We start from the raw sequence: 26,665 nt of genomic DNA on the forward strand, positions 1-26,665 counted from the left end.
GAACTGGGCATCCTGGGCTTCGGCAACCAGGACTGAAAAGCTGGGTGCTTGTAGGGAAGGAAAAGTCATTAAAAATCGGAAGAAACAAAGAAAAACCTTTTCCTTTGCTCTTTTCCTCTTCTCGTTCTGTTTCCTGAGCTCAGTAAGCAGGTTCTGGTTTCTGCCGACCTAATGACGACAGTGTTTCCTAGACGTATAAACCTCCTCCTTCCTTCTCAGACAGGCTATCACTTCTTTATGCTCATCCTTTCATTTTAAAACATTTTTATTAGCCTTTTTTCTTAAAACTTTTAACAGCTGTTTATAAAAACACAACAAATACACAACACAGAACAAAAAGGTCGGTAAAAATAACTCACTATATGGTACATATACTCAGATGGTGTGATATATTTATATAATAAGAGATGAAAATAGTCACTTTCCATAATAAAAATAAGTTCTATTTTTTGTTTATTTTACAATATACTTAATATTCTCTTCTTTTGCTTCCTTTCCAGCTTCTACTGCTTCACTGCGAATCTCGTGGCGGGGGTCCCACGTGGCCGTCCCCACCCACCCGGCTGGAGTCCGGGAGGCGGAAGGGCTGCGGGGCGCCTTAGGAACACGGGCGGCAGCCGCACTCTAAATGTCTCTCCACCTCTTCCACGAACGAGGAGCCGTCTGTGCACTGGAACACGTATTTCCGCCGCTTGCTGCGGGTGGGCTGGCAGCACTGGGGACCGCAGCCCCCATGACATTCCATTAAGGGCACCTTGGAGGCCGTGGCACACGAGGCATAACCTTTCTGGCGGCGGATCACCTCTCGGACTACCCCCCCCAGGCATGGAGTCTCTGCAGAGGGCGGAAGAGGTAAGGGCAGGGCATTGGGGCTGGAGATGGCTGTCGGGGTAGGCTGCTCTGAGACACTCGTGGGCTGAAGCCTGTGCGTACTTACTCATTCACTCATCCATCCGTCTCCCCGCCCACCCTCCCATAACCCATCTCACTCTTCCACAAATACTAAGTGCCTTTCTGTGCCAGCCTCTATACTAGGTTTAAAACTAAGCCCTGAGGATAGCAGGGTGACAAGAGCAGGCTTGGTCCCTTCCTTCAAGGAACTTACTTAAAGATCAAACTAGATGTGGCAGATTGGGGGACTGAGGGCTAAATCCCATCCCAGACCTATGTTGCTTGTGCCACAGACGCTTAGAAACCAAATTAAATGCCAACATTAAAAAAAGAAAAAAACCACAATGCCAGGAGATTGCATCTGAACGTTGGGATATCTGGTTTCTTTGAAAACCAGGGGTTCTGGCAAAGCTGAGTCTGCATCCCTGCGAGGCAATGATGGGCTGAAGCCGTGGGCTTTAGACGGGGCAGGAGATCTCCAGTTTGCCCCAGTCCCCACCACTCTCAGTAGCCTGTCTCCGCTGGTGTGGAGTCTAGACACTAATTACAGTGTCACTTAAATAAATACATTTGTAATGATAATGATAAACTGAGGTGCATGCTATGAAGAAACGGGATGTGTTTATACAAAATACATGGCAAAGGAGCCTGACTAGCCCAGGGGCAGGGATTGTCTCTGGGAAGTGATGCTGGAGTTGAGATCTGAAAGAGGAACAGTAGTCAGTGAGCCAAAGAGTCTGGGGGCGTGGGGTGTGTGTGCACGCGCATGCGAGCTTTTCCACAAGTTGTAGAAATGAGGGGAGGGGAGGGGACCCCTGGATCTGCTTAATCCTCCGGTCCCTGACCCACCTCTTCACCTTGACCCCACTACTGTCCTCAGTACATTGGGAAAGCATCTGGAGCAAGGCACTGAGAAAGAGAGTAATGGATTCAGGACTAGGATCCTCGGCCACACAGCCTTGGATCCCTGAGCCTCAGTTTCCTTGTCTGGAAAATGGTGACACATGTCCTGGTTCTTCCTGCTTTTTCAGGGGCTGTTATGAGCATCACAGGGATTGTGAACGCAAAAGGGCTTTATGCAGTTTAAAGATTTAGGTGGTTAATGTGATATGATGTGCATTTTGTTAAGCTTGATATAGGTTTTTAAAATTATGTGATTGTTAACGGGATCAAAAGAAGCCTAATGATAACAGGTGTGTGTGATGTGCGGGGCAGGGAGAACGCACACTCGGCAGCATGTTAACAGTTGGGCTGTCCAGTTGAAGGGAATGGGAACGCTGTTTATATTCTGGCAAGTTTTCTGCTAGATCTGAAATTATTTCAGAATACATCATTTACCAAATTGGTTAAGAATGGTATTTCAACAAGGTATAAAATGTGAAAGAGTCCTCTAGTGACAGGAGGTGGCCTGCCCAGGATTCTGGTGGCAGGAAGGAAGACGAAGACTGCTCAGTTTCCATGCAGGAGAAAAACCTCCAAGGTGAGACAGAACCATTTCAGCTGGAATATAATTTAATTTCAATTTTCCTTTTTTGCACTTACCTCCAAATTAATACACTAAAGGGGTCACTAAGAGAGGTAAGTGATTTGATGTTTTTGAAATGGGATCAGACCAAGGAGCTGTCTTTTGTTGACCCAATAATGGCATGAGGTTTGGGAGGAGACTGCAGAGCCACGTCTGAAGTGTTAATGTGATTAAGAACCATCGAGGGCTCTTGTTAAAGCAGGTTCTGATTCAGAAGGGCTGGGACTGAGCGTCTATATTTCTAATAAGCTCCCAGGTGAGTCAGTGCTGCTGGTCAGAGGGCCACTCTGGCAGCTCCAGGGCCGGCAATTGGAGGGGAGGGGAGAGGAGAGAAAGAACAACCCAGACTGCTCACACAGTCCTGGCGGTTTGCAACCTCCAGAGACCCCAGCTGGAACTATCCAGCTAAGCCGTTTCTGAATGCTTGACCCACGGGAACCGTGTGGGATGGAGCATGTTTAGTGTGGTTTTGAACTGCTATGTGTTGGGGCTAATTTGTTATACAGCAATGGATAACTGATACAGGAAGTTATGGTGTTGCCCCCCCCCCCCCATATTCAACATGACAGAATTTGAGGCTCAGAAAGTAACTTAATGAAGGTCATGCAGCTTCTAAGTGGCTCAGCCAGAACTGGAACTTAGGTCATCTGAATGTGGAGTCCAAGTCTGACCCCCGCATCCTTCCCGGGCACCGTCGTTTCCCCCCCCCCCCCACCCCGCCACGCACAGTGGACCCACCTTGTTCGCAGTGTTCCCCACTAAAGCCGGGCTGGCACAGGCAGTAGGGCTCCCCTTGATCTGAGACGTGGCATTGCCCGTGGTGACACCTGAAGGCTGAGCAGGCGTTGGCAGAGTCATTCTTGTGGTCACACAAGGCCCCTCTGTAGCCCTCGGCGCACTTGCACACATATGAGGTCCCAGTTGCCACGCATCTCCCCTGGCTGCAGCTGGGGGCAGAGGCGAGGATGAGAGGGGAACCAGGCAGTCAGTGCAGCTGGAGGCTTCCTTTGTCCACCCCAGCCCGGACCAAGGGACACGGAGCTGTGGGACCTTAGGCCTTCTCCGCCCCATGGTCCACCCTCCAGCAGCCCAGTGGCTGAGCATCAGTCAGCTGGAGGCTGTGAGCATCGCCCAATGACACTGACAGCTGTGAGCCTGCTACGGCTGGCTGTTGTACCCACAGACGTCAGAACCCATGCAGTCTTCTGCCATCTTAATTGATAACATGATTACTACTGTCTCTACCACCAGCTACCACTTGCTCTGTGCCAGGCATTGGGGTAAGTGCTTTACACCTAGCATCAGTCTTATTTTCTACAATCCCCTCTCCTCTGCTGTCCTGTGCAGTAGAGTCTTATCCACATCTCATAGATGGAGAAACTGATGCCACAGCCTGGATTCTTAATTGTGCTGCAGCATTCTCTGTACTGGGATGACATTCAGAGGCAGGGTTCATTGTAGACATATTCGTTACAGAGCCAGACGCATACACACACACACCAGAGCTACCCAGGAAACTCAACCCCTTTATAGCATCCTTCACTCCTGATCCACAATATCATGTCCCAGCTTGTTCAGCCAAGCAAACTACTAGACATGGCTCTGGTGTTATCTCTGGCCGATTCAGATTTCTGAACACTGAGGATGCTGGGTCTCCTATTTTTAGCACAAGGCCTGACACATAGTAGGCCCTCAGTAAATATTTTGATGCATAATGAATGCCAGAGCCATGAAATGATTCAGCTGTGCGTGGTTATACACCCCTGGTGCCCTCATAGGGTACCACTGAGTGGGGAGTCGAGTCGGGCCGAAATGCACCCACTTGCCAAGATGCATGCACACGGGTGCCCCTTTCAACTTCTGAAGGCCACTTGACAAGTGTTTTTCAGCTAGGCTGTGGCACACTGATGTCTCCTTTGAACAAGACCTGCTGTTTGGATGTGTTAAGCCCCTGACCTTCTAAGCAGCCCCTGTCTACAGTCTGACTGCAGTCCCTCCAGCTTCCATCAGTGCCCACTTCCTGGGCAGGGCAGAGGGGGAGGGACACCGACCTGTGGCCGAGGCAGGGGTCGCGGGCCTCCTGGTCGCACAGCAGGCCGGTCCAGCCTGGGTGGCACTCGCACACCACGCTGTCCTTCTCCACGGCACGGCACAGGCCGTGCCTGCACACGCTGCAGGACTTGCAGCCCGGCGAGACGCCCAGGGCCTGCGGCGGGAGGGCCTTGAAGTCCTGCAGCTCGTTGTTGATGCGCACCTCGTGGATGCAGCCGTGGAAGCCGCCCAGCGGCCGGTCCACGCCCTGGCGCAAGGCCGAGAGGCCCGTGGAGGTGGGGATGCCTGTGGGAGGGACACCAGGACAGCGACCTGAAGATACTCCCCTGCCCACCCTGCTCGCCTGAATTCTAGCCCTCGGAGGTGGACTCCTTGGGAGAAGTCTTGGGAACCTCCATGTTGAATAAGCTGCTCTGATGCCTTTTTTTTTTTTTTTTGGCACATAACCCTTTGAGAACTACTGGCCCAAGGCCGGGTTTCAGGCCCATGCTCTGCCAGACTGGTGGCTCCTTCTCTCTTTGGCCTTTGAATGACCTTAATGGCAAACATACTCCTCTACATACATCAGCTGAGACTCACAGCATCTGAGGGGGTGGCAGAGCAGAGGGAAGCCCCTGTATCTGAAGGGGCCCCCTGTGTCCATCTCCTTCCTCCCCATTCCATCTTCACCTTCCACCATCCTCCCTAAAAAACGTGTAGTTTCTCAGAAGGAACCCTGCTCTCTTTCCTTTCCTCTTCTCTTTCCCCATGATCTGGCTAACTATTCACATTTTAGGGAGCAGCTTGGTTGTCACTTCCTCCAGGAAGCCTTCATTGATTAGCTTTGGCAGTGGGTGCTGAGAGCAGCGAGCCTCACCAGTTGGCCTGGTGGTGGGTGCCCGAGCACAGGGGGCAGGTGGGAGGTGTTTGGAGTGGGAGGGGATGGGCCTTTACCTCCAAGGTAGAGGGGGCTGTTGATGCCCACTGTTGGCTGCTTCTGGAGCTTCCCCAGGCTTTTAGGGGCTCCTTTGTCCACCACCAGGTTCAGGGTCTGGTTTAGCATCACCAGCTCCACACTGTGAAACTGCCCGTCATTCACGGTCTCCACGCTGGGCAGGAGAGAAATGGGAGAGACAGAGGATTTGCTGAGTGCCTTCCACAGCCTGCACTGGGCTGTGAACTTGACTAGTATTCCTTGCATTTTGTTTTGTTTTTTATTTGGAAATAATTTCAAACAACATAAGATACTGTGGGTTCAGTTCCAGACCACCTGATGAAGCAAGTCACATGAATTTTCTGGTTTCCCAGTGCACATAAAAGTTATGTTTATACTACAGTGTACTCTATTAAGGGTGCAATAGCATTTTGTCTAAAAAACAATTTACATACCTTAAATTAAAAATACATTATTGCTAAAAAATGCTGACTGTCACCTGAGCCTTCAGGGAGGCATACTCTTTCTGCAATAATAACATCAAAGATCACTGATCACCGATCACCATAATAAATACTGTAAAAGGTTGAAATATTATGAGAATTATGAAAACATGACACACAGACATGAAGTGAGCAAATGCTGTTGGAAAAATGGCACCAACAGACTTGACACAGAGTTGCCACAAACCTTCAGTTTGTAAATAATACAGTATCTGTGAAGCACAATATAGCAAAGTGCAGTAAAACGAAGTATGCCTCTAAGGGTATGGAATCAGCTGTCAAAAACCTCCCAACAAACAGAAGTCTAGGACTGGATGGGTTCACTGGTGAATTCTACGAAACATTTAAAGAAGGCTTAATAACGATCCTTCTCAAACTCTTACAAAAAATAGGAAGGAACACTTCCAAACTCATTTTACAAGGTCAGCATCACCTTGATACTGAAACCAGACAAGAATGCCACAAGAAAATTACAGACCAATATCTCTGATGAACGTAGATGCAAAAATTCTTAATAAAATATTAGCAAACCTAATTCAATAATACATTAAAAAGGTTATATACCATGATTAAGTGGGGTGTATTCCAGGGATGCAAGAGTGGCTCAAAATCACAAATTCAATCAGTGTGATACACCAAATTAACAAAATGAAGGAGCAAAATCATGTGATCATCTCAATAAATGCAGAAAAAGCATTTGACAAAATTCAACATCCATTTATGATGAAAACTCTTAACAATATAGGTATAGAAGAAACTCAACCAAATAAAGGCCATATATAACAAGCCCACAGCTAACATTATATTCAGTGGTGAAAACTGAAAGCTTTTCTTTCAAAATCAGAAACAAGACAAGGATGCCCACTCTTGCCATTTATATTCAACAAAGTATTGGAAGTCCCAGCCTGAGCAATTAGGAAAGAAAAAAAAAAAAGGCATACACATTGGAAAGTAAGAAGTAGAACTGTCACTGTTTGCAGATGACATGATGTTATATATAGAAAAACCTAAAGTTTCCACTAAAAAACTGTTGGAACTAACAAATTCAGTAAAGTTGCTAGACACAAAATTAATATATAAAAATCAGTTGCATTACCCCTCTTACTCCAATGGACAGATGATCCAGCCAGAAAATCAATAAGGAAACACAGGCAGAAGAACTAATAAGTGAGCTGGAGGACAGAATGGGGGAAATAACTGCCAAGGAGCAGAATAAAGAAAAAAGAATGAAAAGAATTGAAGACAATCTCAGAGACCTCTGGGACAACACTAAATGCACCAACATTCGAATATAGGGGTCCCAGAAGACAGAGAGAAAAAGAAAGGGGTCTGAGAAAATATTTGAAGAGATTATAGTTGAAAACTTCCCTAACATGGGAAAGGAAATAGTCACCTAAGTCCAAGAAGCACAGAGAGTCCCATACAGGATAAACCCTAGGAAAAACACACCAAGACACACATTAATCAAACTAACAAAAATTAAATTCAAAGAAAAAATATTAAAAGCAGCAAGGGAAAAACAAAAAATAACATACAAAGGAATCCCCATAAGGTTATCAGCTGATTTTTCAGCAGAAACTCTGAAGGCCAGAAGGCAGTGGCAGGATATACTTAAAGTGATGAAAGAGAAAAACCTACAACCAAGATTACGCTACCCAGCCAGGATCGCATTCAGATTTGATGAAAATATCAAAAGCTTTTCAGACAAGCAAAAGCTAAAAGAATTCACCACCAAACCAGCTTTACAACAAATGCTAAAGAAACTCCTCTAGGCAGGAAACACAAGAGAAGAAAAAGACCCACAAAAACAAACCCCAAACAATTAAGAAAATGGTAATAGGAACATATATGTCAATAATAACCTCGAATGTGAATGGATTAAATGCCCTAACCTAAAGACAAAGACTGGCTGAATGGATACAAAAACAAGACCCATGTATATGCTGTCTACAAGAGACCCACTTCAGACCTAGGGACACATACAGATTGAAAGTGAAGGGATGGAAAAAGATATTCCATGCAAAAGGAAATCAAAAGAAACCTGGAGTAGCAATACTTGTATCAGATAAAATAGACTTTAAAATAAAGACTCTTATAAGAGATAATGAGGGATGCCACACAATGATCAAAGGATTAATCCAAGAAGAAATAACAATAATAAGTGTTTATGCACCCAACATAGGAGCACCTCAATATATAAGGCAAATGCTAAGAGCTATAAAAGGGGAAATCAACAGAAACACAATTATAGTGGGGGACGTTAACACCTCACACCAATGGACAGATCATCCAGACAGAAAATTAATAAGGAAACACAAGCTTTAAGTGACACAACAGACCACATAGATTTAATTGATATTTATAGAACATTCCACCCAAAAGTGGCAGAATACACTTTCTTCTCAAGTGCACACAGAACATTCTCCAGGATAGATCACATCTTGGGTCACAAATCAAGCCTCGAAAAATTTAAGAAAATTGAAATTGTTTCAAGCATCTTTTCTGACCACAATGCTATGAGATTGGAAATCAATTACAGGAAAAAAACTGTGGAAACACAAATACATGGAGGCCAAACAGTGCACTACTAAATAACCAAGAGATCACTGAAGAAATCAAAGAAGGAAGAAAAAAATACATAGAAACAAATGACAATGAAAACATGACTACCCAAAACCTATGGCACTCAGCAAAAGCAGTTCTAACAGGGAAGTTTATAGCAATTCAATCTCACCTCAAGAAACAAGAAACATCTCAAACAATCTAAGCCTACACTTAAAACAACTAGAGAAAGAAGAACAAAGAAAACCCAGAGTGAGTAGAAGGAAAGAAATCATAAGGATCACAGCAGAAATAAATGAAATAGAAACAAAGAAAACAATAGGAAAGATCAATAAAACTAAAAGCTGGTTGTATGAGAAGAAAATTGATAAACCCTTAGCCAGACTCATCAAGAAAAAAAGGGAGAGGATGCAAATCAATATAGATATGAAAAAGGAGAAATCACAACTGACACTGCAGAAATACAAAGGGTTATAAGAGACTACTACAAACAACTATATGCCAATATAATGGACAACCACGAAGAAATGGACAAATTCTTGGAAAGGTACAATTTTCCAAGACTGAACCAGGAAGAATTAGAAAATATAAACAGACCTATCACAAGTAATGAAATTGAAACCATAATTAAAAATCTTCCAACAAACAAATGTCTCGGGCCAGACTGCTTCACAGGCAAATTCTATCAAACATTTAGAGAAGAGCTAACACCGATCCTTCTCAAACTCTTCCAAAAAATTGCAGAATGTGAAACACTCCCAAATTCATTCTATGAAGCCACCATCACCGTGATACCAAAGCCAGAAAAAGATATCACCAAAAAAGAAAATTATAGACCAATATCACTAATGAACAGAGATGCAAAAATCCTTAACAAAATACTAGCAAACAGAATCCAGCAACACATTAAAAGGATCATACGCCACGATCAAGTGGGATTTATCCCAGGGATGCAAGGATTCTTCAATATATGCAAATCAATCAATGTGACACACAATATTAACAAATTGAAGAAGAAAAACCATATGATCATCTCAATAGATGCAGAAAAAGCTTTTGACAAGATTCAACACCGATTTATGATAAAAAAAAAACCCTCCAGAAAGTGGGCATAGAACCTACTCAACATAATAAAGGTCATATATGACAAAGCCACAGCAAGCATCATACTCAATGGTGAAAAACTGAAAGCATTTTCCTCTAAGATCAGGAACCAGACAAGGATGTCCACTCTCACCACTCTTATTCAACATAGTTTTGGAAGTCCTAGCCATGGCAATCAGAGAAGAAAAAGAAATAAAAGGAATATAATTGGAAAAGAAGAAGTAAAACTCTCACTGTTTGCAGATGACATGATACTATACACAGAGAATCCTAAAGATGCCACCAGAAAACTACTAGAACTAATCAATGAATTTGGTAAGGTTGCAGGATACAAAATTAATGCACAGAAATCTCTGGCATTCCTATACACCAACAACGAAAAATCAGAAAGAGAAATTAAGTAAACACTCCGATTTACCACTGCAACAAAAAGAATAAAATACCTAAGAATAAACCTGCCTAAGGAGGTGAAAGACTTGTACTCAGAAAATTATAAAATACTGATGAAAGAAATCAAAGATGACATGAACAGATGGAGAAATATACCATGTTCTTAAGCAGTACTGTGAAAATGACTATACTACCAAAGCAATCTACAGATTCAATGCAATCCCTATCAAACTACCAATGGCACTCTTCACAGAGTTAGAACAAAAAATTTTACAATTCGTATGGAAGCACAGTAGACCCCGAATAGCCAAAGCAGTCTTGAGAAAGAAAAGCAGAGTTGGAGGAATCAGGCTCCCTGACTTCAAACTATACCACAAAGCTACAGTAATCAAGACAGTGTGGTACTGGCACAAAATCAGAAATATAGATCAATGGTACAGGATAGAATGCCCAGAGATAAACCCACATACATATGGTCACCTAATTTATGACAAAGGAGGCAAGAACATACAATGGAGAAAAGACAGCCTCTTCAATAAGTGGTGCTGGGAAAACTGGACAGTTACATGTAAAAGAATGAAACTAGAACCCTCCCTAACATCATACGCAAAAATAAACTCAAAATGGATTAAAGACCTAAATGTAAGACCAGACACTATAAAACTCTTAGAGGAAAACATAGGAAGAATACACTTTGACATAAACCACAGCAAGATTTTTTTGACCCACCTTCTAGAGTAACGGAAATAAAAACAACAACAAAAAAAGTGACTTAATTAAACTTAAAAGCTTTTGCACAGCAAAGGAAACCATAAGCAAGACAAAAAGACAACCCTCAGAATGGGAGAAAATATTTGCAAATGAAACAACAGAAAAAGGATTAATCTCCAAAATATACAAAAAACTCATGGAGCTCAATTTCAAAAAACAAACAATCCAGTTAAAAAATGGGCAGAAGACCTAAAGAGACATTTCACCAAGGGAGACATACAGATGGCCAAGAGGCACATGAATAGATGTTCAACATCACTAGTTATTAGAGAAATGCAAATCAAAACTACAGTGAAGTATCACCTCACGCTGGTCAGAATGGCCATTTTCAAAAAATCTACAAATAAATTCTGGAAAGGGTGTGGTGAAAAGGGCACACTCCTGCACTGTTGGTGGGAATATAAATTGATACGACCACTATGGAATACAATACGGAGGTTCCGTAAAAAACTAAAAATAGAACTACTAAATGACCCAGTAATCCCACTGCTGGGCATATACCCTGAGAAAACCATAATTCAAAAAGTCATGTACCACAATGTTCATTGCAGCACTGTTTACAATTGTCAGGACATGGAGCCAACCTAAATGTCCATTGACAGATGAATGGATAAAGAAGATGTGGCACATATATATGATGGAATATTACTGAGCCTTAAAAAGTTACGAAATTGAGTTATTTGTAGTGAGGTGGATGGACCTAGAGTCTGTCATACAGAGTGAAGTAAGTCAGAAAGAGAAAAATACTGTATGCTAATGCATATATATGGAATCTAAAAAAAAAAATACTGTATGCTAATGCATATATATGGAATCTAAAAAAAAAAAAAGTACTGATGAACCCAGTTGCAGGGCAGGAATAAAGATGTAGACATAGAGAATGGACTTGAGGAAACGGGTGGGAGGAGGAAGTGAGAGTAGCATTGACATATGTATACTACCGAATGTAAAATAGTTAGTGGGAAGCAGCAGCATAGCACAGGGAGATCAGCTCAGTGCTTTGCGATGACCTAGAGGGGTGAGAGGGAGACTCAAGAGGGAGGGGATACGGGTACATATGTGTGCATATGGCTGTTTCACTTTGGTGTACAACAGAAACTAACAGTATTGTGAAGCAATTATACTCCAATAAAGACCTATTAAAAAAAAAAAAGAATGGATCACTGAAGAAATCAAAAAATACCTAGAGACAACAGAAAAGAAAAGCACTATGATCCCAAACCTATGGAATGCAACAAACATATGGAATGCAGTTCTAAGAGGGAAGTTTATAGCAATACAGGTTTACCTCAGAAAACAAGAAATGTCTCAAACAACCTAACCTTACACCTAAAGCAACTAGAGAAAGAACAAACAAAACCAAAGTTAGTAGAAGGAAAGAAATCATAAAGATCAGAGGAGAAATAAATGAAACAGACAATAAGAATAGAAAAGATCAATGAAACTAAAAGCTGGTTCTTTGAAAAGAAAAACAAAATTGATAAACCTTCAGCAAGACTCATCAAGTAAAAAAGGGAGAGGGCCCAAATCAAACTCAGAAATGGGGGCTTCCCAGGTGGCGCAGTGGTTAAGAATCCGCATGCCAGGCTTCCCTGGTGGCGCAGTGGTTAAGAATCCACCTGCCAATACAAGGGACCTGGGTTCGAGTCCTGACCCAGGAAGATCCCACATGCTGTGGAGCAACTAAGCCTGTGCGCCACAACTACTGAGCCTGAGCTCTAGAGCCCGCAAGCCACAACTACTGAGCCCACGTGCCACAACTACTGAAACCCACGTACCTAGAGCCTGTGCTCCGCAACAAGAGAAGCTACTGCAATGAGAAGCCCGTGCACCGCAACGAAGAGTAGCCCCCCGCTTGCCACAATTAGAGAAAGCCCATACACAACAACAAAGACCCAATGCAGCCAAAAATAAATAAGTTTAAAATAAAAAAGAATCCACCTGCCAATGAAGGGGATATGGGTTTGAGCCCTGGTCCAGGAAGATCCCACATGCCACGGAGTAACTAAGCCCATGCGCCACAACTACTGAGCCTGCCTGCCACAACTATTGAAGCCTGTGCGCCTAGAGCCCGTGCTCTGCAACAATAGAAGACGCTGCAGTGAGAAACCCACGTGCTGCAACGAAGAGTAGCTCCTGCTCACCACAACTAGAGAAAGCTCATGTGCAGCAACGAGGACCCAACGCAGCCAAAAATAAATAAATTTATATTTAAAAAAATCAAAAATGAAAAAGAAGTTACAACTGACATGACAAAAATACAAAGCACCGTAAGAGACTACTGCAGGCAACTATATGCCAATAAAATGGACAACCTGGAACAAATGTAGAAATTCTTAGAAAGGTACAATCTCCCAAGATTGAACCTGGAAGATATAGAAAATATGAACAGACCAATTACAAGTACTGAAATTGAATCTGTAATTTAAAAAACCCAAAAAAACAAAAGCCCAAGTCGAGACGGTTTCACAGGCAAATCCTACAAAACATTTAGAGAAGAGTTAACACCTATCTTTCTGAAACTATTCCAAAATATTGCAGAGGAAAGAACACTTCCAACCTCATTCTATGAGGCCACCATCACCCTGACACCAAAACCAGACAAATATACCACAAAAAAGAAAATTACAAACCAATATCACTGATGAACACAGATGCAAAAATCCTCAACAAAATACTAGCAAACTGAATCCAACAATACACTGAAAGTATCATACACCATGATACATGGTGGGATAAATCCCACCATGATCAAGTGGCATTTATCCCAGGGGTGCAAGGAGTTTTCAGTATCTGCAAATCGATCAGTGTGATACACCACATTAACAAACTGAAGAATAAAAACCATATGATCATCTCAGAAGATACAGAGAAAGCTTCTGAAAAAATTTAAAACCTATTTATGATAAAAGCTCTCTAGAAAGTGGGCATAGAGGAAACCTATAGGGGCCTCAACATAATAAACACCATATGTGACAAACCCACAGCTAACATCAGACTCAGTGGTGAAAGGCTGAAAGCATTTCTTCTAAGATCAGGGACAAGAATGTCCACTCTCACCACTTTTTTTCTTCTATTTCTTTTTTTTTTTGGCCACATAGCATGACATGCAGGATCTTAGTTCCCTGACCAGGGATTGAACCCACGTCCCCTGCAGTGGAAGTGTGGCGTGCTAACCACTGGACCTCCAGGGAAGTCCCTTTCACCAATTTGATTCAACATAGATAGCCACAGCAATCAGAGAAGAAAAAGAAAAGGGACCCAAATTGGAAAAGAAGTAAAACTGTCACTGTTTGCAGATGACATGATACTATACATAGAAAACCCTAAAGACACTACCAGAAATCTACTAGAGCTCATCAGTGAATTCAGTAAAGTTGCAGGATACAAAATTAATACACAGAAGTCTGTGGCATTTCTATACACTAACAGCAAAAGATCATAGAGAGAAATTAAGGGAACAATCCCATTTACCATCACATTAAAAAGAATAAAATACCTAGGAATAGGGCTTCCCTGGTGGTGCAGTCGTTGAGAGTCCACCTGCCGATGCAGGGGACACGGGTTTGTGCCCCGGTCTGGGAAGATCCCACATGCCGTGGAGCGGCTGGGCCTGTGAGCCATGGCTGCTGAGCCTGCACATCCGGAGCCTGTGCTCCGCAACAGGAGAGGCCACAACAGTGAGAGGCCTGCATACTGCAATTTCTGCCAACCAGAAAAACAAGATCCAGCCTCATCCACCAGAACACAGGCACTAGTCCCCTCCACCAGGAAGCCTACACAACTCACTGAACCAACCTTAGCCACTGGGGACAGACACCAAAAACAACGGGAACTACGAACCTGCAGCCTGCAAAAAGGAGACCCCAAACACAGTAAGATAAGCAAAATGAGAAGACAGAAAAACACACAGCAGATGAAGGAGCAAGATAAAAACCCACCAGACCTAACAAATGAAGAGGAAACGGGCAGTCCATCTGAAAAAGAATTCAGAATAATGATAGTAAAGATGATCCAAAATCTTGGAAATAGAATGGACAAAATGCAAGAAACATTTAACAAGGACCTAGAACTAAAGATGAAACAACGATGAACAACACAATAAATGAAATTAAAAATACTCTAGATGGGATCAATAGCAGAATAACTGAGGCAGAAGAACGGATAAGTGACTTGGAAGATAAAATAGGGGAAATAACTACTGCAGGACAGAATAAAGAAAAAAGAATGAAAAGAACTGAGGACAGTCTCAGATACCTCTGGGACAACATTAAACGCACTAACATTCGAATTATAGGGGTTCCAGAAGAAGAAGCGAAAAAGAAAGGGACTGAGAAAATATTTGAAGAGATTATAGCTGAAAACTTCCCCAATATGGGAAAGGAAATAGTTAATCAAGTCCAGGAAGCACAGAGAGTCCCATACAGGATAAATCCAAGGAGAAATGCGCCAAGACACATATTAATCAAACTCTCAAAAATTAAATACAAAGAAAACATATTAAAAGCAGCAAGGGAAAAACAACAAATAACACACAAGGGTCCCCATAAGGTTAACTGCTGATCTTTCACAGAAACTGCAAGCCAGAAGGGACTGGCAGGACATATTTAAAGTGATGAAGGAGAAAAACCTGCAACCAAGATTACTCTACCCAGCAAGGATCTCATGCAGATTTGATGGAGAAATTAAAACCTTTACAGACAAGCAAAAGATGAGAGAGTTCAGCACCACCAAACCAGCCTTACAACAACTGCTAAAGGAACTTCTCTAGGCAAGAAACACAAGAGAAGGAAAAGACCTACAATAACGAACCCAAAACAATTAAGAAAATGGGAATAGGAACATACACATCAATACTTACCTTAAATGTAAATGGACTAAATGCTCCCACCAAAAGACACAGATTGGCTGAATGGATACAAAAACAAGACCCATATATTTGCTGTGTACAAGAGACCCACTTCAGACCTAGGGACACATACAGATTGAAAGTAAGGGGATGGAAAAAGATATTTCATGCAAATGGAAACCAAAAGAAAGCTGGAGTAACAATTCTCATATCAGACAAAATAGACTTTAAAATAAAGACTATTAGAAGAGACAAAGAAGGACACTACATAATGATCAAGGGATCGATCCAAGAAGAAGATATAACAAGTGTAAATATTTATGCACCTAACATAGGAGCACCTCAATACATAAGGCAAATACTAACAGCCATAAAAGGGGAAATCGACAGTAACACATTCATAGTAGGGGACTTGAACACCCCACTGTCACCAGTGGACAGATCATCCAAAATGAAAATAAATAAGGGAACACAAGCTTTAAATGATGCATTAAACAAGATGGACTTCATTGATATTTATAGGACACTCCATCCAAAAACAACAGAATACACATTTTTCTCAAGTGCTCATGGAACATTCTCCAGGATAGATCATATCTTGGGTCACAAATCAAGCCTTGGTAAATATAAGAACATTGAAATTGTTTCAAGTATCTTTTCTGACCACAATGCTATAAGACTAGATATCAATTACAGGAAAAGATCTGTAAAAAATACAAACACATGGAGGCTAAACAATACACTACTTAATAATGAAGTGATCACTGAAGAAATCAAAAAATACCTAGAAACAAATGACAGTGGAGACACGACGGCCCAAAACCTATGGGATGCAGCAAAAGCAGTTCTAAGAGGGAAGTTTATAGCAATACAATCCTACCTTAAGAAACAGGAAACATCTCGAATAAACAACCTAACTTTGCACCTAAAGCAATTAGAGAAAGAAGAACAAAAAAAACCCCAAAGTTAGCAGAAGGAAAGAAATCATAAAGATCGCATCAGAAATAAATGAAAAAGAAATGAAGGAAACGATAGCAAAGATCAATAAAACTAAAAGCTGCTTCTTTGAGAAGATAAACAAAATTGATAAACCATTAGCCAGACTCATCAAGAAAAAAAGGGAGAAGACTCAAATCAATAGAATTAGAAATGAAAAAGGAGAAGTAACAACTGACACTGCAGAAATACAAAAGATCATGAGAGATTACTACAAGCAACTCTATGCCAATAAAATGGACAACCTGGAAGAAATGGACAAATTCTTAGAAATGCACAATCTGCCAAGACTGAATCAGGAAGAAATAGAAAATATGAACAGACCAATCACAAGCACTGAAATTGAAACTGTGATTAAAAATCTTCCAGCAAACAAAAGCCCAGGACCAGATGGCTTCATAGGTGAATTCTATCAAACATTTAGAGAAGAGCTAACACCTACCCTTCTCAAACCCTTCCAAAATATAGCAGAGGGAGGAACACTCCCAAACTCATTCTACGAGGCCACCATCACCTTGATACCAAAACCAGACAAGGATGTCACAAAGAAAGAAAACTACAGGCCAATATCACTGATGAACATAGATGCAAAAATCCTCAACAAAATACTAGCAAACAGAATCCAACAGCACATTAAAAGGATCATACACCATGATCAAGTGGGGTTTATTCCAGGAATGCAAGGATTCTTCAATATATGCAAAACAATCAATGTGATAAACCATATTAACAAATTGAAGGAGAAAAACCATATGGTCATCTCAGTAGATGCAGAGAAAGTTTTTGACAAAATTCAACACCCAGTTATGATAAAAACCCTGCAGAAAGTAGGCATAGAGGGAACTTTCCTCAACATAATAAAGGCCATATATGACAAACCTACAGCCAACATCGTCCTCAATGGTGAAAAACCGAAAGCATTTCCACTAAGATCAGGAAGAAAAGGTATGCCCACTCTCACCACTATATTCAACATAGTTTTGGAAGTTTTAGCCACAGCAATCAGAGGAAAAGGAAATAAAAGGAAGCCAAATGAGAAAAGAAGAAGTAAAGCTGTCACTGTTTGCAGATGACATGGTACTGTACATTAAGAATCCTAGGGCTTCCCTGGTGGCGCAGTGGTTGAGAGTCCACCTGCTGATGCAGGGGACATGGGTTCGTGCCCTGGTCTGGGAAGATTCCCACGTGCCGTGGAGCGGCTAGGCCCGTGAGCCATGGCCGCTGAGCCTGCGTGTCTGGAGCCTGTGCTCCGCACCGGGAGAGGCCACAACAGTGAGAGGCCCGCGTACTGAAAAAAAAAAAAAAAAGAATCCTAAAGATGCTACCAGAAAACTACTAGAGCTAATCAATGAATTTGGTAAAGTAGCAGTATACAAAATTAATGCACAGAAATCTCTGGCATTCCTATACACTAATGATGAAAAATCTGAAAGTGAAATCAAGAAAACACTCCCATTTACCACTGCAACAAAAAGAATAAAATATCTAGGAATAAACCTACCTAAGGAGACAAAAGACCTGTATGCAGAAAATTATAAGACACTGACGAAAGAAATTAAAGATACGATACAAATAGATGGAGAGATATACCATGTTCTTGGATTGGAAGAATCAACATTGTGAAAATGACTCTACTACCCAAAGCAATCTACACATTCAATGCAATCCCTATCAAACTACCACTGGCATTTTTCACAGAACTAGAACAAAAAATTTCACAATTTGTATGGAAACACAAAAGACCCCGAATAGCCAAAGCAACCTTGAGAACGAAAAACGGAGCTGGGGGAATCAGGCTCCCTGACTTCAGACTATACTACAAAGCTACAGTAATCAAGACAGCATGGTACTGGCACAAAAACAGAAAGATAGATCAATGGAACAGGATAGAAAAGCCCAGAGATAAACCCTCGCACATATGGTCACCTTATCTTTGATAAAGGAGGCAGGAATGTACAGTGGAGAAAGGACAGCCTCTTCAATAAGTGGTGCTGTGAAAACTGGACAGGTGCATGTAAAAGTATGAGATTAGATCACTCCCTAACACCATACACAAAAATAGCTCAAAATGGATTAAAGACCTAAATGTAAGGCCAGAAACTATCAAACTCTTAGTGGAAAACATAGGCAGGACATTCTATGACATAAATCACAGCAAGATCCTTTTTGACCCACCTCCTAGAGAAATGGAAATAAAAACAAAAATAAACAAATGGGACCTAATGAAATTTCAAAGCTTTTGCACAGCAAAGGAAACCATAAACAAGACCAAAGGACAACCCTTAGAATGGGAGAAAATATTTGCAAATGAAGCAACTGACAAAGGATTAATCTCCAAAATTTATAAGCAGCTCATGCAGCTCAGTAACAAAAAAACAAACAACCCAATCCAAAAATGGGCAGAAGACCTAAATAGACATTTCTCCAAAGAAGATATACAGACTGCCAACAAACACATGAAAGAATGCTCAACTTCATCAATCATTAGAGAAATACAAATCAAAACTACAATGAGATATCATCTCACACCAGTCAGAATGGCCATTATCAAAAAATCTAGAAACAATAAATGCTGGAGAGGGTGTGGGGAAAAGGGAACTCTCTTGCAGTGTTGGTGGGAATGTAAATTGATACAGCCACTGTGGAGAACAGTATGGAGGTTCCTTAAAAAACTACAAATAGAACTACCATATGACCCAGCAATCCCACTACTGGGCATATACCCTGAGAAAACCATAATTCAAAAGAGTCATGTACCAAAATGTTCACTGCAGCTCTATTTACAATAGCCCGGAGATGGAAACAACCTAAGTGTCCATCATCAGATGAATGGATAAAGAAGATGTGGCACATATATACAATGGAGTATTACTCAGCCATAAAAAGAAACGAAATTGAGCTATTTGTAATGAGGTGGATGGACCTAGAGTCTGTCATACAGTGAAGTCAGTCAGAAAGAGAAAGTCAAATACCGTATGCTAACACATGTATATGGAATTTAAGAAAAAAAAATGTCATGAATAACCTAGGGGTAAGACAGGAATAAAGACACAGACCTACTAGAGAATGGACTTGAGGATATGGGGAGGGGGAAGGGTAAGCTGTGACAAAGCGAGAGAGAGGCATGGACATATATACACTACCATACGTAAGGTAGATAGCTAGTGGGAAGCAGCCGCATAGCACAGGGAGATCAGCTCAGTGCTGTGTGACCTCCTGGAGGGGTGGGATACGGAGGGTGGGAGGGAGCGTGATGCAAGAGGGAAGAGATATGGGAACATATGTATATGTGTAACTGATTCACTTTGTTATAAAGCAGAAACTAACACACCATTGTAAAGCAATTATACTCCAATAAAGATGTAAATAAATAAATAAATAAATTACACCAGCTGGATCAAAAAAAAAAAACAACAAAAACCTAGGAATAAACCTACCTAAGGAGACAGAAGACCTGTACTCCCAAAACTATAAGATGCTGATTGAAGAAATCAAAGATGAGACAAACAGATGGAGAGATATACCATGTTCTTGGATTGGAAGAATCAAGTTTGTGAAAATGAATATACTAACCAAAGCAATCTGCAGATTCAGTGCATTCCCTATCAAATTACAAATGGCATTTTTCACAGAAGTAGGACAAAAAATCTAAAAATTTGTATGGAAACACAAAAGCTCCTGAATAGCAAAACAACCTTAAGAAAGAAAAATGGAACTGGAGCCATCAGGCTCCCTGACTTCAGACTATACTACAAAGCTATAGTCATCAAAACAGTATTCTGCCAGCACAAAGACAGACTTATAGATCAGTGGAACATGATAGAAAGCTCAGAGATAAACCCACGTACCTATGGTCAATTTATCTACAAGAAAGGAGACAAGAATATACAGTGGAGAAAAGACAGTCTCTTAAGTAAGTGGTGCTGGGAAAACTGGAGCCACTTGTAAAAAAAAAATGAAATTAGAACATTCTCTAGCACTATACCGAAAAATAAACTCAAAATGGATTGAAGACTGAAGTGTAAGACTGGATACTATAAAACTCCTAGATGAAAACATAGGCAGAACACTCTGACATAAATAGCAGCAATATCTTTTTGGAGCAGTCTCCTAGGGTAATGAAAATAAAACCAAAAGTAAACAAATGAGACCTAATTCAACTTAAAAGCTTTTGCTCAGCAAGGGAAACCATAAACAAAATAGAAAGAAAACCCACAGAATGGGAGAAAATATTTGCATATGATGGAACTGACAAGGGATTAATCTCAAAAATACACAAACAGCTCATACAGTTCAATATCAAAAATACAAATAACCCAACCAGAAAATGGGCAGAAGATCTAAATAGACATTTCTCCAAAGAAGACATACAGATGGCCAAAAGGCACATGAAAAGATTCTAAACGTTGCTAATTATTAGAGAAGTGCAAATCAAAACTATGATGAAGTATCACCTCACACCAGTCAGAATGGCCATCATCGAAAAGTTCACAAATCATAAATGCTGGAGAGGGTGTGGAGAAAAGGGAACCCTTCTATACTGTTGGTGGGTATGTAACTTGGTACAGCCACTATGGAGAACAGTTTGGAGGTTCCTTCAAAAACTAAAAATAGGACTGCCATATGATCCTGCAATCCCACTCCTGGGTATATATCCAGAGAAAACCATAACTCAAAAAGATACATGTTCACTGCAGCCCTAGTGTTCATTGCAGTGCTATTCACAATAGCCAAGACATGGAAGCAAGCTAAATGTCCATCAGTAGATGAATGGATAAAGATGTGGTACATATATACAATGGAATACTACTCAGCCATAAAAAAGAATGAAATAATCCCAATTGCAGCAACATGGATGGACCTAGAGATTATCACTGTAAGTGAAGTACGTCAGACCGGGAAAGAAAAATATCATATGCTATCATTTATATGTGGAATCTAAAAAAAATGACATAAATGAACTTATGTACAAAACAGAAACAGACTCACAGGCACAGAAAACAAACTTATGGTTACCAAAGGAGAAAGGTGCAGGGGAGGGATAAATTAGGAATTTGGGAGTAATATATACACACTACTATATATAAAATAGATAAACAACAAGGATCTACTGTATAGCACACGGAACGATACTTAATATTTTATAATAACCTATCTGGGAAAAGAATCTGAAAAAGAATATATATATATATATATATATATATATATACACACACACACACAGACACACACATAACTGAATAACTTTGCTGTACACCGGAAACTAACACAACACTGTAAATCAACAATACTTCAATTAAAAAAAGCAAAAAAAAAATCAGTTGCATTTCTATACACTAATAGTGAACTATCAGAAAGAGAAATTAAGAAAACAATCCCATTTACAATCACATCAAAAAGAATAAAATACCTGTAGAAAATTAACTGAGGAGGTATAAAACCTGTACAATTAAAACTGTTAAGACATTGATGAAAGAAAGTGAAGGAGACAAAAATAAATGGAAAGATGTTCAGTGCTCATGGATTGGAAGAATCAGTAGTGTTAAAATGTTCATAGTACCCAAAGCAGTCTACAAATTAAGTGCAATCCCTATCAAAAGTGCAGTGGCATTTTTTACAGGAATAGAACACTCCTAAAATTTGTATGAAACCATAAAAGACTCTGAATAGCCAAAGCAATCTTGAGAAAGAAAAAGCTGGAGGAATCACTCTCCCTGATTTTAAACTATATATATTACAAAACTATAGTAATCAAAATAGTGTGATACTGGCATAAAAACCGACACATAGATCAATGGAACTGAATAGGGAGTCCAGAAATAAACTCATGCATATGTGGTCAATTAATTTACAACAAAGTACCCAAGAATATAAAAAGCGGAAACGACAGTCTCTTCAACAAATGGTGCTGAGAAAAATGGGCAGGCACATACAAAAGTACGAAACGGTACCACTATCTTACACCATCTACAAAAATTAACTGAAAATGGATTAAGGACTTGAACATAAGACCTGAAACCATAAAACTCCTAGAAGAAAACAAAGGTGGTACGCTCCTTGACATTGTCTTGGTGATGATTTTTTGGATTTGACACCAAAAAGCACAAGAAACAAAATATGTGGGACTACACCACACTGAAAACCTTCTGGGCAGCAAAGGAAATCATCAACAAAGTGAAAAGGCAACCTAGTAAATGGGAGAAAGTATCTGCAAATCATATATCTGATAAGGGATTAATATCCAAAATATATAAAGAACTCATACATCTCAACAGCAAAAACCCAAACAAACTGATTAAAAAATGGGCAGAAGATTTGAATAAACATTTTCCCAAAGAATTCATAGAGATGTCCAACAGGTACACGAAAAGGTGCTCACTAAGTGTCAGGGGAGTGTACATCACAACCACAATGAGACGTCACCTCACACCTGTTAGAATGGCTACTATCAAAAGGAGAAGAGATAACAAGTGTTCATGAAGATGTGGAGAAAAGGGAACTCTTGTGCACTATTAGAGGGAATGTAAGTTGGTGCAGCCACTATGGAAAACAGTATAAAGGTTCCTCAGAAACTTAAAACTACCGTATGATCCAGCAGTTCCACTTCTGGGTATTTATCTGAAGGAAACAAAAACACTCACTAAATATTTGCACCTCCACGTCCATTGTAACATTACTTACAATAGCCAAGGCATGGAAGCAATCTAAGTGTCCATCCGTGGAAGAACAGATAAAGAAAATGTGGTATATATGTGTGTACAGTGGAATACTACTCAGCCATAAAAAGGAAGCAAATCTTACCATTTGTGACAACATGAATGGACCTTGAGGGCATTATGCTAAGTAAATAAGTCAGAGAGAGAAAAGCAAATACTATATGACCTACCTTCTATGTGGAATCTATTGTAAAACAAAACAAAATGAAAAAAACCTGAGCTTGTAGGTTCAGAGGAGAGACTGGTTGTTGCCGGGGGTGGGGGGTAGGCGAAATGGGTGAAGTGGGTCAAAAGGTACGAACTTCCAGCTATAAGACAAATAAGTCCTGGGGGTGTTATCTACAGCATGGTGACTACAGTTAATAATATTCTATATTTGAAAGTTGCTAAGACAGTAGATCTTACAAGTTCTCATCACAAGAAGAAAAATTATAACTATATATGCTGATGGATGTTAACTAGACTTACTGTGGTGATCATTTCACTATATACACAAATATCGAATTGTTGTACACCTGAAACCAGTATGTTACGCATCAACTATATCTCAATTAAAAAAATTAAGGATTGATTCCAAATGGAAACTTACCATAACCTTGTCTGTGCCAGTAGGTGCTTGTGGGTTAATAGGTCACCTTCTTCCTGGCGTATCCTAACCAGGGTCTCCTGGAAATAATGCCTAAAGCTGGTGGTTTTCAAATGTGGTCCCTGGAGGTTTGGTTTGGGACCATTGCAAATCACAATGGTTCCATTTCTACTTTTATTTCTTTATTTATTTAAAATCTTGGCCTTTGAAGTATGGATGGGAAAAATGGCTTTGCTGCTACAAAAGAGAAAAAAATTGGGAAAAGGACAACAAACTCAAAACCAACCTGCTCTGAACTCTAAAAGAGATGATCCTACTGTGGTTCCAAGGCCCAGGAATTAGTCTCCTGGAAGGATACTCAGGGACTTCAGGGGAGAGAGGGGCTCTGACAGTCTTTGTTGTTATCCTCTAAGCTCGATGAACCAGCATCGAGTGGGAGGTGGGAAGCTTTGGCGGTGCCAGGGCCAGGCTGGGCGGCCCCTGTCTGGGACTGGCATGAGAACATATGTTGGCCAAGGGTGGCCCATAGAGTTCTCTTCTGCTTTTAATGACAGTTGTTGGGGGCCGGGGGAGGAGACATGTGTTGAAAGCTGAACTAGGCTGGGTACCTGCATTCTCTCATTTAACCCTAACAACCCTCGGGTGGGATGTACCATTTTTTCTCCATTTTAGAAATGAGACCTAAGCCTCAGAGACTGTGTCTAGTCTGAAGTCTTAAAGTGGGGCTGGTAGAAGCAGAATCCAAGCTCCCAAGGCCTAGGACCCCACACCACCCTGGGACAAATGGTCATTCCTCGATGCACTAGGCGTGCTCACCTGGATGCTGAGGTGTGACCACTAGGTGGCGACAGAGCCTCACAAAGAGTTCCCAGGATTCCGGTCAGGCAGCAGCCTGAGACGTCAGCCGGCACCGCAGCAACCCTGGACTCCTGGACCATCGGAGCAGGGCCATACTCCCTCTCTAGGCCCCGCCTTTCATGCCCCAGCATGTGGGAGAGCGGGTTCTGCTGGGAGCCTGGCCTGGATCTAAATCGCAGCTCTGCCACTTCCTGGCCTCTTGTGCCAAGGATGCATCTGAGCATCAAGTTTCTCATCTCTAAAACAGGAGTGATGACGCATGTCCGGGGCTTGCGGATGAGAAAAAGACCTGGCAATGGATGGGTTTGTGGTAATTAAGACAAAGGGAGCATGCACTGCTTGCCAAAGAGAGGTCTCCTGGGGTGTTTTTAAATGGCCAACATTTAAACCCTGAAGCATTTTACATAGAAACCCTGAATTTCTAGCTTCTTTTGAGAAGAAGCTGCATCCCACACAGCTGCATCTGCTAGAGCCATACCCTCCAAGCTACCACAGTCCCCACCACTCTCTATTGGGCCTCATTTCCCCCAAGTCTGTCAGCTCACTCAGCCCCTTGGGCCTTGAAGGCAGGGGAGTTTGCTCCTCAGACAAATCTTGGAAGTTAGGAACAGTGCAGTCTGTCCCCATTCTGGGGCAGGTAGGGCTTGGGTGGGTTTTTGTGTATTTCCCTCGGGCCTGGAAGAGAACCTCACCACCTGTGACTCCCGCTGGGCACCCCCAGGAAGGAGGGCATGGAACCCAGCTGCTCCAGGCCTGTACATCCCTGCTGGGGGCCGCGGTGGGCAGACCGCAGACCAGCCTTGGTTTGCCTCCCTGGCTCTGAGGCTTTGGAGGCCAGAGCTCGCTACTGACTGAGGAGGAGATCTCATTTTGAGGCTGGGATGGCCTCCTGGTCCCATCAGCCACTTGTCAGCTGGGCCTGTGCCCTCTGTTAACCCCAGCATGGCTTCCTTGTATACCGATGGAGTCTCCCCTTCCCCAGATCCCGCGGAAATGCTCATGAGCCATAGCTCACATCTCAGCTCAAACATCACCTCTTCCTCCAGGGAGCCTTTCCTGGTCCTCTAAGCAGAACCAGCCATCTGCTGCTTCTTCACTGTGCCCACAGCATGCACTGGCGTCTCCTGTGAGACCTATTTTATCCTGCTCAGGCAACAGGTGCTTATTTACATGTCTGCCTTTCTCCCTGGATTGTGTTTTCCTGAACGCCGCGGCTCCTACACCCAGCCCAGGACCCACACGAGGTGCTTGTAAGCAGCTCCTGGCAGGAAAGAACTCTCGCAGGAGGCCCCCTTTGTCTTGTCACTAATCTTAAACTTGCACCCCCATGCTCTACTCATCTCCAGCCCTAGCACACCTTTCAGATCTTTTGATCGCATGATACTCTGCCCAATCTGTTGGTTCTTTCCATAGATCACAGAAGTAGACATGAATAAGTAATTAACAGATGCCCAGATCTCTTCCCTAGCTTCCCCCTTCAGTCATCTCACAAACAAACTGTGTAAGCCAGATAGCATCTAAAGAAAAATCAAAAGAAGTCGACAAGTCTGCACATAGTCGGAGATGGTGATGACTGTGACACCCCCCCCCCCCCCGTCTCAATGATTAACTGAGACTGCTTCCGTTTTTCCCTTTGAAAACTTTCACGGCCAAGAGGAATCTTCAGATGTGGTTTTTGGGGGACACTGAGTCCGCCATCTCCCCAGATTGCCAGCATTCTGATTAAAAAAGCAACTTTCCTTTCTACCAACATTTGCCTCTCTCTCGAGTATTGATTTTTGAGCGGTAAGCACCTGGCCCTGATTCAGTAACAATGCCTGAGAGACGTTTCTGAGGTGAGTGAAAGCGTGCAGTGTTGGGGCAAAAGCAGGGCTGCCCAGAGAAAAGTATTTGGATGCAAAACCAATTTTTTTTTTTTTTTGGCTGCGCTGCATGGCACGTGGTATCTT

At 41.8% G+C, this 26,665-nt stretch overlaps 1 protein-coding gene across 2 annotated transcripts in view; it reads right to left on the minus strand.

Annotated features, from left to right (window-relative positions):
- Positions 1-252: 252 nt before the first annotated feature.
- Positions 253-26,665, minus strand: part of SLIT3 (slit guidance ligand 3) — a 620,113-nt gene continuing 593,700 nt past the window's right edge. The window contains exons 33-36 of one of the 2 annotated variants that reach the window (XM_029218173.1): positions 5,402-5,556; positions 4,468-4,753; positions 3,155-3,363; positions 253-834 (exon numbers count right to left, since the gene is read on the minus strand). In XM_029218173.1, coding sequence (XP_029074006.1) covers positions 599-834; positions 3,155-3,363; positions 4,468-4,753; positions 5,402-5,556 — 886 coding nt within the window. In that variant the 3' untranslated portion in view covers positions 253-598. The remainder of the gene's footprint in view (positions 835-3,154; positions 3,364-4,467; positions 4,754-5,401; positions 5,557-26,665) is intronic. The other variant, XM_029218174.1, reaches the window with a different exon arrangement.

This window comes from Monodon monoceros, unplaced genomic scaffold (genome assembly GCF_005190385.1).
Source record: "Monodon monoceros isolate NGI ecotype Baffin Bay Population unplaced genomic scaffold, NGI_Narwhal_1 Super_Scaffold_12, whole genome shotgun sequence".
NCBI lineage: Eukaryota > Metazoa > Chordata > Mammalia > Artiodactyla > Monodontidae > Monodon > Monodon monoceros.